Source organism: Prionailurus viverrinus, chromosome B3 (genome assembly GCF_022837055.1).
Source record: "Prionailurus viverrinus isolate Anna chromosome B3, UM_Priviv_1.0, whole genome shotgun sequence".
Lineage (NCBI taxonomy): Eukaryota > Metazoa > Chordata > Mammalia > Carnivora > Felidae > Prionailurus > Prionailurus viverrinus.
In genome coordinates, this window is record NC_062566.1 from 111,433,025 (window position 1) to 111,446,312 (window position 13,288).

General features: G+C 46.1%; 1 protein-coding gene across 8 annotated transcripts in view; it reads right to left on the reverse strand.

The window, feature by feature from the left end:
* The window catches only part of SLC8A3 (solute carrier family 8 member A3), a 122,753-nt gene that overhangs the window by 12,141 nt on the left and 97,324 nt on the right, over positions 1-13,288 (reverse strand). For 5 of the 8 annotated variants that reach the window (XM_047863328.1, XM_047863329.1, XM_047863331.1 and 2 more), the window contains exon 2: positions 2,225-2,328. In XM_047863328.1, coding sequence (XP_047719284.1) covers positions 2,225-2,328 — 104 coding nt within the window. Of the gene's footprint in view, positions 1-2,224; positions 2,329-4,888; positions 4,996-13,288 lie in introns of all 8 variants that reach the window. The other 3 variants (XM_047863332.1, XM_047863335.1, XM_047863333.1) reach the window with 1 other exon arrangement.

The window sequence follows — 13,288 nt, forward strand, 5'->3', positions numbered from 1 at the left end:
TTTTTGCATTTGGCTGAGTCTCTTGAAGAGCACAAGGTGTATCTTGGGTCACTCTCTGTCCTGCTGTTGATCAGGGTTTATTGGGGAGGCAGAAAAGAAAAGCCTCTTTAATGGTGGAATAAAGTCATGGGTGGACTTGTAACCCATTCTTCGTGTCTGGAGCCACTGCCTTCTTTCCAGCTACCCTGATCATTTGTGCTGCTTTCATTTGCACCTAAGTAGCAGAGACTGTGGAAATTGATTAAGCTAGTTTACAATGGCCTTAGATGTCTGCTGCATCTAACCCATCATGAAGATGCAGCAGACATCTAAGGCCATTGTAAACTAGCTTACAATGGATACAAGGGAGGTGGGAATGAGGTAGGGCAGGTGTTGAGACGATTTCTGAGAATATTCTCAGCGGTAGTAACTGGAGGATTGGCAGGAACATAATTTAAGCAATGGAACTAGAGATTTTTTTTTTTCCTGCACTCTGGAAGCCAGGTTCACGGCGACATCTTATCAGGTGGCGAGGGGAAGATGAGTAATGGAAGATGGAGATGGCTTTTGTCTCTAGAACACTAGGCATATCCAGACCTGGGTGGACATAGAACTGGTCAGATTTGCAGAGAGAGTCCCCAGAAGACAGTGAGAACTGATCAATCATACCTGTCAATAGCCTTCAGGAGTATAGTTGCTGGATTTCTTAGCAACTGTCCTTGAATGAAAGGCTTTATGCTGCTCTCTGTCATGTGAATATGAAATAACTGAAGAATAATCATCCTTTTTTGAAAAACAAGTGGGTCTCACTGTTCCATCTTCCATGAGGGTCCCAGAAGCATACCTCTTCTGAAGGGGAGTGTGAAAGTCCTTCTCTTGGTATTTCCCAAGAGCACCCTTTTCCATTCCCACATAGATTCCTCCAACACTTCTGAAGTAGTGGTTTCCAATCATTGTCTTCAAGGGAGGAAATCTTTCCTTACATCTTCCTTGGTTGCAACATAATCAGTCCCTGAGTAATGGAGCCCTAGCAGGTATTCCAAGATGCATGTCTTGAGAAAGAGAGAAGATGAGGCCACTTCTCTGGTGTGGGATGAGGGTTATCTTGGGATCTGGGTGACATGCCTATTTGCAGATGCCAAGCAAAGGCAGACTCCTGTGGGCCGTCTTGCTTCTCAGGGATCAACACCAACTACACCATTTAGAGGCCCTTCTATTAGAAAACCCATTGAGTCAACACTCTGGGCCTGCTCAATGTCATTCCTTTTCCGAGGCCCTCTGGCTGGGGAGATTCCCATACCTGGAATTACTTCCTTCTTTTTGCAGACTCTCAATTTTCTGCTTTAGGGATTGCACTGTCCTCAAGTAGTCTAAATAAAGTTCTCTACCTTGGGCTAGGAATAGAGGTGGAATGAGACGGGATGGATATCAAGGGGAGGAAGAATAGTTCAGGACTCCAGATTGTATGACCACCTCAGAAGCTAGCTGTCTTTCAGAGAGGTCTCAGAAGCTGTGGGCTCTGACAATTGGTATACCCTTTCATACCATGGTCTCCCCAACTGTGAAATAGTCAGATAAAACACTTACCTCCATGAAGGGCAGAGGGGCCTATGAACCCCTCTGCAAGTGAATAACCTGCCAAGCACTCAAGGAAGGTTGGGGAATGCAGCAGAAAACTGTCAAAGCATCATTGCAACATGGGCCCCAGCCCCCAGCCCAGACCCTTCCCCATTCAATCCAGGCTCAAGGGTAAGGGGTGGGAGGGGAAGAAGGCAGGGAAGGGGCACAGACATGCATGGCATCACATTCCTTTCTTTTTCTTCTCCTCCCCACCCACCAAGGAGTTTCCACATTTACAGGTTACATGTATGTGTGGGGGCTGTGGGGGAGAGTGCAGGGGACAGTGGTGATCAGATCATTGGAGCACAAGGCGGAAGGAAGTAACTCAGTAGGGTAATGAGGAGTTCAGGCTGCAGCGCTGTCCAGAAGGTGGGAAAGGAGGACTTGGTAATCAGCTAAGGCTAAGAAGGCAGAGATGACACCGAAACAGGGTGAGAGCGAGAATACAGGAGGGAAAAGAATAAAAAAGTCCATTGGTCAAAAAGAGGAAAAAGGAAAAGGGAAGAAAATGGGGGGAGAAAAATAGAGTTGCTTTTTGCTGCTGTTGCTTTTCAGTTAAATTTTTTTTATCTTTCTTTTTGTTGTTGTCGTTTTATTTTGTTTTGTTTTTTAAAGAATCTCACACCTGATATTCCACGTTCCATCCATTTCGGTTCACCAAGGACAATGAAGAAATTCTCTTGCCTTTCGTATTCCTCCTCATCTACTATTTTAACCCTTATGGTTTTCCTGTAGGGACAACAAGAGAGAGAGTGTGTCGACTGGGTCGGTAGGTTGGTTTGTCATTTGGAGCACAGCCTTTAAAATCATTCCCCATCACTCCTGGTACATGCAGCCCAGTCCCGCCATGGTGGCATTTGACGGGACTATGGTGGATTGTATATTTCTCATATAAAAAAAATGGTCTCAGCTTTTCTTGTCTCCTTGGTCGTAGTTGTCCTTCTGGGTATGAAGGAAAGGGAGCCAGGGGACAAGGAAAAGTGGGCAAAGGAAGGGTTCCAGGGGGACAGGAGGGAAAGGGGAAGGAAAAAGGGGGTGATGGTGGGAAGGAGTCAGTTTAGATCCTGCTGATAGTTAGTAGGAGGTGAGTCAGGCAGCGCATTCCATTGGGTGTCACATGGTAACTGGCATTTCTTTGGGAAGCAGGTAAATTACCGGCCCATTGGAAATGATTCTTCTACAACAGGAAATGTGTCAACAGTGCCTAGCTGGGGTCTCGTTTTCCTTCCTTGTGTCTATACTCACTTCTTATGTGAGCCTCATAAAGAAAATTTTAAAGTATTTATGAGGAAGGGAAACGAGAGAGAGAGACAGCGAGAGAGAGAAAGGAAGGCAGAATTCTATTATCTTTGTCATTCTTTACCTCAGGGCTTCAGTGGTGGGAACTAAAATAAGTATGTATTAACTACAATATGATATAGGACTGCTTTAATATTTATGGCTGATGCACTCCTGGGAAAATGTAAAGAAAATGATAGAAGTCATCAAATTCTAAATCACCTTTATACTTCTATCACATAGGGTGATATGTCCCAAGGCTGGCTTCCTTAAATGCTGATTATCTGGGCTCTGGGGGAAAAGGTGATGGAGGTTCCGATTCATTTCTGGGTTATCTCAACAAAGCATGTTGTGTCTTTTAAAAACAAATCATTCAGGGAAGCAAAGTTTCCTTGAAAATCACTCCCCTCCGAAGACTGGCATGACGCTGGTTCAGCCCTGCTGTCATGGGAGAAGTTGCTATGGGGCCTGGATCATCCCCATCTTGGTCCTTCATGGAACCACAGTGGGGTTGGTGGGTCTCAGTAGTGAGCCATGATTTTTCTTTCCCATCTTGGTCCTTCATGGAACCACAGTGGGGTTGGCGGGCCTCAGTAGTGAGCCATGATTTTTCTTTTCTGCTTGCTTTGGTTTTGGCCTGGGACCTAAATGCTCTCTAAAGGGCAAAGAGGTGCTAACAAACAATAACCTAAGATGTATAATCAGAGCCTCTGATGTTCCCCTTCCATTCTGAAGACGTGCTCAGCTTTGCCATCTATATAAAGTGGTAGACTGATCTGAGATGGTTTGTTGAACACAAGATTTGGTGTGTGTTTGTGTTTTGTGTGTGCGTGTTTCACAAGTACATTTTCAGTCACCCTTTTTGGTACTATTTTGGGACACCTTTACATGCCTTGCTGAGTAGACAAAAGACAAAGCTAAATGACTAACAAGAAGAATTTTCTAGGAACCTCTCTCTAGGCTCTAGATATGGGAACCTCGGGCTGTCTAAGAAATAGGAGCCTGGCAGTTTTTCCCCTGCAGGGACTCTGCTGTGGGTTGGAAATGGGGTGCTCTATGACCAAGGGCATGGCCTGGAGGGACACGATTGATGGCCCTGCCAGGGAAGGAATGCTTCCCCGAATACTGGCCGCTCCCCTCTACATAGATGGTCTGTCCAGAAGAGGATGTTCTGACCTGCCCATTGGAAGTCTGGGATATGTGTGTGGCCATTTACATTGAAGTCAAAGGCTCCATCTACTCTGAGAAATCCTGTGATCTTTTGGGAAAGCTTCCACTCAAGTCAGAATCCCCTCTCCCACTATTCTAGCTCGTCTGCCACCATACCTGGATGCTCTTTGCAGGGAAAACAGAGTCCAACAGGTAGGCCTGCGACCTAGACCTGGAGCTCAAACCTGTACTTTCAGCTCAATCAAGGTCAGAGAGAGAAACACACCTTGACAAAAGGACTATGGTGAAAAGGATGGCTCCTAAGGGCTGCTTTGGGGAATGGGATGAACCACAAATAGAACCCAAGTCCAAATACATTGATTCTCAATGTCTGCCCATGGACATCTGTGCTGAGCATCTGGGCCAGTTTCTCAAGTGCTGCCCTCCTGCTGGTGCTGTGCTATATGGTCTTTTTCTTTCCCATATATAAAGCCATCCAGGAGAAGCAGAGAGCCGCACATATAATACTCTGGGCTTCTGACTTTCTCTCTCTCTCTCCCCACTCTCTGTTTTCCCCCATATCCATTTCCCCATCCCACAAAAACTACCACCGACTCTTGAACATCCTTCTTATGGATACCATGTGACAGGCTGGCAGGTGTTAGGACAGAGCTAGGATCAGAGAGGGGAGAGGGAGAGGTGGAAAGAAAGGAAAAGAGAGAACAAGAAAGAAAACAAAGGAACGTGAACCAGAGAGGTAGAAGAAAGGGGAAGAGAAGACAAACGGATTGGAGACAGGAAGAACCAGAAGAGGAGGGAAGAGAAGAATGTTAACGTTAGTGTGGAGGACAGGGTACTACACCTTTCTGAAAACTCATATCCACCATGCGGGGGCCCATCATCTCAATGAAGTAATTCTTGTTTTTCTCATACGCCTCATCATCAATTACCTTGATGTGAATTGTTTTGCTGTGGATGGAAAAATAAGTATCATAAGCAAGGAGCACAGTGGGGGGCCAGCCAGCTGGGAGAAGGAACAGGAAGAGAATGAAAACAGTGAAAAGATCCAGAAAGGTCGAAGTGTGTCCCCAACACCACGAGGGCACAGAGGAGAGGGGCTGCCCCAGACCCCCTTCCAGGTTCACTGGGCTCCTCTTAGGCTTTGTGTGGCTTCGTGGCATGGTCAGACTCGAAGACTGGAAAGTCAAAAGTTTTGGGTTCTAATCTGAGATATGCCACATAACCCTGGACAAATAACGTAACTGATACACAAACAGGCTAAATAATGCTTACAGCATCCCAGGGCAGTCGTCAGAGCACTGAATTAAAGATATATCACAGCTCAAGCACTTAGGTCCTCTGTAGTGTTTGTTTCCTTAACCCTCTTGCTTTGAGGACAAGAGAGAATTTTTTTTTTTTTTAAGTTTTTGACTTTTGAAATGAGCAGGTGTTGGTCTGAAAGGCTCATATTATAGAAGGGACACGGATGGGGGGGCACAATGGCCTGTGGGAGTCTTGCCTGGAAATAGAAGGACTTTTCCCTTTCTCTGTGGCAGTGACTACCACGGGGAAGCCAGGAGGGCCATGTGGCTCAAGTCACGCATTCTGGTAATTCATAACTGGGTGCAGAAACTACAAGGCTACCTGCAAATGAACGCGGCAGCCCCAGGGGTGCGCTGACTGGATCACATTAACTCTAGGATGCTCCGAATCACGGCTGCCTTATAAATCCTACGGTGATTTTGTGACTAACACAATTATATTGTTTTTATGTTAAGAGATGTTTCATTAATTTAAACATTGAAAAATATAAACCAATTTTAGTAGTCCTGATTTGCATTTTTCTCTTTTCTTTTCTCTCCCTCCCCCTTCCTTCCTTCCTTCCTTCCTTCCTTCCTTCCTTCCCTGTTTCTCTCTTTCTCTCCCTTTCTTTCTTTCTTTCTTTCTTTCTTTCTTTCTTTCTTTCTTTCTTTCTTTTTCTATTACTAAAAGCTTTAAAAACAAAGATGGACCTGGGCCTCTCCCAACCTTTGCTTAATAATGGGGACATTTCAGGACCAGACTCCACCTGAGGCCTTTCGCAGAGGGTATGGGACACTGGTGGAGGGGCGCACATGCAGCTGAGTCTCCCCTCAGCAGCGGGATGAAGGGATGCACACAGGAGCCCCTGGGCATGCGCTCTCTCAGACTTGGGGGGCCCGAGGCCTGCCCTTTGTTGAGGAGGCTGAGGCCTTCAGCACATGCCTTTATTTTCATATAAAGTAGGAATATCTTTATACTCTGACTTGGGACAACCTCTCTGCTCTCCCAAGCTTTCCTGAGTCACTGTTAAGAGTGCTGGATGTCTACAGAGCTTCCTCTGTCCACATTGTGGATCCTACAGAAACAAATGTAGGTCTGTCGTTCCTGAAGTGAATTAATAGCAGTTACTAATACATCCTGGCCCCCGCCAGCCCACTGTTTCAAAATCAAAGACTCCAAACCCACACCCATCCCTATCCCATACAATCCTGGCTGGCCACCACAGAAAGCATGAACGTTCAAGCTCTGAGAGGCCTCTTTGGCCTTTCTTCCTTGAGAGCAGCGGCACTGGTATTAGAGACGAGGACCTGAGATCAAATCCAGCCTCCAATTCTCACTAGCTGGGTGACCTTGGACAACTTGCTAAGGCTCTTCAAGTCTCATATGTAAAGCAGAGTACGAATATCTACTTCAGAGCGTTCTTTTTTTTTTTTTAATATGAAATTCATTGCCAAACTGGTTTCCATACAACACCCAGTGCTCATCCCAACAGGTGCCCTCCTCCATGCCCATCACCCACTTTCCCCTCCCTCCCACCCCGATAACGCATGTGAAGTGCTTGGTGGGGTGCATGATCCTTAGTGTTTCCTAAATAGCAACTATTATTCCTTAAAAGTAATATGACCCCAATTTGGTGTCTGAAAGTATTATATCTCCAATCATTAAGGCAGAAAATAAGGGGAAATCAATACATAGAACTGGTGACCCAAGACATGGTACAGGTTGGACAGAAGTCAGGTCAAGAAAGGACTGGCTAATGCAGGATGATCGACCCCAAATGAGCTCTTAGAGGGGCTTGTAATGTTAAGGGCGAGAGCATAGATACTGACTCACATTTTTCAAATTGTGGCCTTGTCAGCAACAAGCTCTGGGCTGGACAGACCACATGTCATAAGACATTGTGCTTGTGATTTTTAGTGAACGGATAAATAGAATAAGAGATGCCATCGACAACTCAGTGGAAGACAGGGCAATGAGGACAGACATTAGTGGTGGCATAAGGAAGTGAGGGTAGCTGGCTGGGGCCACTGGCTGGAGGGTGTAGTGAGGGGAGGAGACGGGGTGTGAGACTCCCTCACTCAGATCAGTTACGGGGAAGGCATCACATCTGTTTGGAGTTAAGGCGTTACCTTGCCTGGAAGCATGAGAAATCCCTTCCAGCTCTAGAAAACCAAGTAAGCTTTCGCTTCTGCCCAACCCAAATGAAGCCACAAGAACATTTAAACTGAGTGAGAATCACCAGCCAGGTCTTGAGTTCTCTTTCCAGGCGTGTTCTTCCTCATTTCAGTCAACAGCAACATCGTCTATCCAAACCTGGGATCACCCCTGATCCTTTCCTTTTCCTCACCCTTCCCTCTCGACCCCACCTCAACCCTAATACACCTGCCACCATCTTTCCCTCTGCTACCAAGACCTAGAGCAAAACAACATTGCCTCTCCCTTGAACTTGGTAATAGCCTCCTAAGAGAGATCCCTGCCTTTGCCGCTTCCTTCAATTCCTAACCCCGTAACAACCCAGGATTGTCCATTAAAAATGCAATCTGGGGGCGCCTGGGTGGCTTAGTCAGTTAAGTGGCCGACTTCGGCTCAGGTCATGATCTCACGGTCCGTGAGTTCAAGCCCCACGTCGGGCTCTGTGCTGACAGCTCAGAGCCTGGAGCCTGTTTCAGATTCTGTGTCTCCCTCTCTCTGACCCTCCCCTGTTCATGCTCTGTCTCTCCCTGTCTCAAAAATAAATAAAAACGTTAAAAAAAATTTTTAAAAAATGCAATCTGAGTCCCATCACACCCCTGTAATTGGAATAAATACAAAGTCCTTACCATGGTCTATAGTATCTTAGATCATCAGCTGCTGGTGACCTTAATGATTCCATTCATAACGTTCTCCCCTTGCTTGTGAGACCCAGATACACTGGTCTTTCTTCCTGTTCCTTCAATTTTTAAAAAACATTTTCTACGTGTATTTATATCTGAGGGGGGACGAGGGGCAGAAAAAGAGACAGAATCCAAAGCAGGCTGTGGGCTCTGAGCTGTCAGCACAGAGCCCGATGCAGAGCTCAAACGCACAAGCCGTGAGATCATGACCTGACCTGAAGTCGGATGCTTAACCAACTGAGCCACCCAGGTGCCCCCGCTTCTGTTCCTTAAATCAAGCCCCTTCCCACTTTGGCCATCGTCCTTGCTTGTTCTCTGTGCCTGGGTCTGTCCTTACCCTCAACCTTTGGGTCTCCACGTAAGCATGGAAGGCCTAGGAGAGGCCTTCCACGGCCATGTGACCTCCTTCAGTATCTTTCCTCCCCATCGTCTCTACCTCTTTGCAGCAAACACTCATTAGGATCAACAACAAAAGGCTATTCTGATAGAACGCCTAAGGATTTCCAGAGGGACAAAGAGACCAGAAGCCCAATGTCATCCATCTAAACCCTGAGCTGACTAGCCCGCTCCATTTGTCTGTCTATGGGAGAAGCTCTACAACAACAAGCCGGGACTGAATGCATGGGGTGAGGCTGGGCAGGGCTCTGACCTGCCCTGCTTCTCCTTCCAACTTTCTGCTGAGGGAGGAGCCAAAGCACGTAGCACGTCCAGCTAAGACCGGGCTACACTGCTCGGAAAAGATGTCCCCAGGGGAATCTCCCACCAACAACAGAGGGATTAGGAAACCCACTTCTGGGCTGCCTGGCTGGCCTCTCAGAACATTCCTTTGCCTTGAGGACACCCAATTCCAAATCAGGCCTCTGGTCCTCAGGGTACTGCCAAGGGAAAGGCGCTCTTTAGCCACTGAGTTCCTTTAGGGTGAAAGGGAGAGGAGGCAGCATTTCTTTGTTGAAGGGTGAATACTGTATTGGAGGAGGGCCCTGTGGATTTGGCTTTATACAAGGAAGGAATCTAAGATAATATATACATTTACAATCTCAACACCATGGGAACTTTCTTATTTCATTCCCACGTCAGCCGAATAACATAGGTATTATTGCTTCCACTCTAAAGAGGAGAAAACAAATTCTCAGAGAGGTTCAGTAACTTTCCCAGAGTCACACAGCTCGTACCCAGCAGAACTGGGATTTTAGCACATGTACCTTATTACTCCCACAGTTTGTTTCCTACAAGCAGGTGGATCAACTCTGGATGCCAGCCCTGAGCTGTGGCCACAGTGAGGAACCACAGAGGTCTCCCATTTAAATCCAGGCGGCAGGTGAGAATTAAGGTTAACATGCGGATCTGCATTACGTTGGTGAGTAGGTGGCTTCCTAACCCTTTGGCCTCCCTTGCTAGAAGTAGTCTCTAAATAGTCTCTGACTTGTGACTTCTTCCCTTCTGATTTCTACTAAATGACTCTTTACCACATCGAGAAGGGTCCTTTTTCATTGTTTCTAAATGTATCCTGGCTGCTCCAGGCCAGCTAATGCTCAGAAAGCTTCCTTGAGCCGGGGCTGTGGGACAGAGCTGACCGTGGACTTTTCAGCTTTTCTGGGGCAGCATTCAGAAGCCTCACATCTCTGTGTTGAGATATTTTAAGTCTTCTTTCTCTCTCTAGTTAGGCACCAGAGCAGACCCCTCCTCTTCCCCTGGCAGGTTTCTGGCCCTGATTTGGGGCAGAAAAGCCCCTCCCATCTCCAACCACACCCTGACAGCCCAACACTGACATTCCCCTCGCCCTTACCAAGGTCTGGGGGAAAGATTCCTTGTCTCATGAAAAGGTTTATAGTGCCCTGATTGATTTCCTCTTGAAAACAGGTGTCCAACGGGTCCCCAAAACAGTGCTTCTCAAATTTTGATGTGCCTATGCATCATCTGGGATCTTGTTAAAATGCAGATTCGGATTAAGTAGGTCCAGGGTGTGCCTGAGATCCTGCATTTCTAACAAGCAACCAGTACACCCCCATGCTAGTGTTGGTCTAGGGCCCAAGACTCCTTGGAGAAGTCTCTCTGATTCTATTAAAAACTTTGGGAAAATAAGAGAGCTTCTCAAATGTTAGTGCCAGTCAGGGAGAAGGAGGCTGGAATCAAAGGCTAGCGTTTCAGCCAAAGGCTGGAGTTACCAGGTCCATTTTGAGACTACATTTTGAGGGGGAAATTGGAGTGCACCCAGAGTAGGGTGACTAGTATGGTGAAGGGTCTAGAAACCAAGTTTCAAATTAATTTACTAATATTTATATGGTGCTCGCCTCATGCCAGGCACTGTCCTCTTCAGACACTTTACTTATATTAGTAAATTAATCCTCACGACAAACCTGTGAGATAGGAACGTGCCAGGTAAGGTGCTATTCTCTCTTCGTGTACTATCTCATTGAATGTTGACCATAACCAATTAATTAGATACTATTTTTATCTCTATTTTATAGCTGAGGACCTGGACGCTCAGAAAAGTTAAGAGACTTGCCCAAGGCCATAGCTAAATAAGGGGCAGACTTGGGATTTGAACTCAGTGTGGGTCTCAAGACTGTGCTTCTAAATGAGGTCTGATGTGTGGACCCATGGGAGAGAGGTCTGTTGCAGAAGATGACACCACTCCAAATGATTCTGGGGCTGTCACAAATACTGTTTCCAAAGCACCGAGGCCGTTGGCAGAGAGGCAGGCTTCGACTCTACCAAGTATCATCACATCAATAAGATGAACTGGCTTATAAGGGAGTGGCTGCCCCATTCCTGGTGGTATTAAAAAGTAGGTTGGTGACCATGCATGAAAATGGTCATGGAAAGGACTCCTGCATGCTATAGAAAGTCAAGTAGATGACCTGTAAAGGTCCATACCCAGTGGTATACTGGTAAACCAGCTGTCTGGGGGAGAAAAAAAAAATAGGAACTCTGATTTGTGGCATACGCCTTCCATAGAGTACATACTCCCACTGTAGTCAATTTCAAGCTACTAAGTTTTAATAACCAACTCGCAAAATTTCCAAACATTTAACAATAAGCTGTTATGAACTAGTAGGATTTCGTTCCAGCACACCACTGACAGTGTCAGAGTCTACTAAAGTGTTTAAGAGATGTTAGGATGACAAAAGGTGGTTCTGATTGATTTACAAAAGATTTTACCCATGCTAGTGTTTCCTCAAAATGGGTAACTATCTGATAAAGTAAGGTATGACTGGATTTATTCAAACAAGCCTTTGGAAGAAAGACTGGAAGATTTGGCTTTTAAATGAAATCTTGCCATTTACACTGACGTGGATGGAGCTAGAGTGTATTATGCTAAGCGAAACAAGTCAGAGAAAAACAAATACCATATGGTTTCATTCATACATGGAATTTAAGAAACAAGACAGATGAACTATAGGAGGGGGAAAAAGGGAAACAAATCATAGGAAACTCTTAATGATAGAGAACAAAGGGTGGATGGAGGGAGATGGGTGGAGGGATGGGCTAGCTGGGTGATGGGTACTAAGGAGCGTACTTGTTACGATGAGCACTGGGTGTTGTATGTGAGTGATGAACCACTGAATTCTACTCCCGAAACCAATATTGCACTGTATGTTAACTCACTAGAATTTAAAAATTTGGGAATAAAACAGAGATTTGGCTTTTAAAAGGAATGTGGGTGGGTGAGGAAGCTGTGGTAGGTCAAATTTCTAAAAGTTCCATTGAAGATGTTCTGTCCTAATCCCTGGAACCCATGAATAAACTCTGGCAAACTTCCACAATGTTATATGATACAGTATATTATATAGCACAGTTGAAATATCACTCCCATAATGTTATATGATTATGGTATATTGTTGACCTTAAAATAAGGAGATTATCCAGGTGGGCTTGGTTCCATCACATGGGCCCTTAAAAGCAGGGAGCTTTCTCTGGCCCAAGAAGAAGGGGAAGCCAGAGATTTGAACCATGAGAAAGACTCAACACATTGTTTCCAGTTTAAAGATGAAGGGTGTCACATGAGCGGGAATGCAGGCAGCCTTCAGCAGCAGAGTGGTCCCTGAATGACAGCAAGGAATGAGACCTTCAGGCTCAAAGCCCCAAGAAATAGGATTCTGTCAACAACCTGAGTGAACTTGGGAGGCAGGCATTTCCTCAGAGCTTCCAGACAGGAGCCCAATTCAGCCAACATCTTGATTTCAGCCTTGTGAGACCCTGAGCAGAGAACTTAGCCACACAGTACCAGAACTTCTGAACTACAGAACTGTGAGATACTAAATGGATATTGTGTTAAGCCTCTCAGTTTACGGACAACGTGTTACACAACAATAGACAAGGAATATGGGAGGCTTGCTTATTTTACAAAGTCAGGAACTGAGCCAAATGATCTCTTGAAACTGTCTTACTGTATCTATTTTGTAATCAGAATACTTTGTCCTGATGGCAGGGCCACTGCTAGGCTCTACAGCACCTTTGTACAAAATGGAGAAAAGATACAGCCCTGGAGATACACAGCCTGGCAAGGGCAGGGCGCCTTCCTCTGGCTTGCATAGCCACACATGGTGCTGGGCTTGGCATGGAGAGAACTGGTTGGATTTTTAGCCTCCATTCAAGGGTCTTTATGCAATGCACAGCCTGCACAACTGTAAGCAGCAGCCCTGCTTGGCAGACTCTTGTGTGATTCACTCACTACTCCACACACATACCGGAACCAACAGCCACATGGGACAGGCTGAGGCAGAGAGATGGATTTTGCTGAAGAACTTACTACAACTTGGGGGGCGGGTGGGCAGGTGGGTGGGAGGGTGGGCAGGCAGGGAGGTGCAAATTGGGAGGGAGGGGGTTTGGGTGTGCATGGAGGAGCATGCACATGATCTCTGCTCTTTGGCATCTATTCTGGACCCTTCCAAGCTGCTTGTAGCTTCTTTATAGCTATGACTACCTGAGCTGATCAGAGAAAACCCACAAAGATACGGCTTCCCCTAGGCAAAACTGTAGGAACATTTTGTCTCCACTTTTAGTTAACTCCTGACTGCTGGGCATGTCCATGGGCACATACCCACAAGTTTGATGATTTGGTGGTCACTCTGTCCATTCTGGAA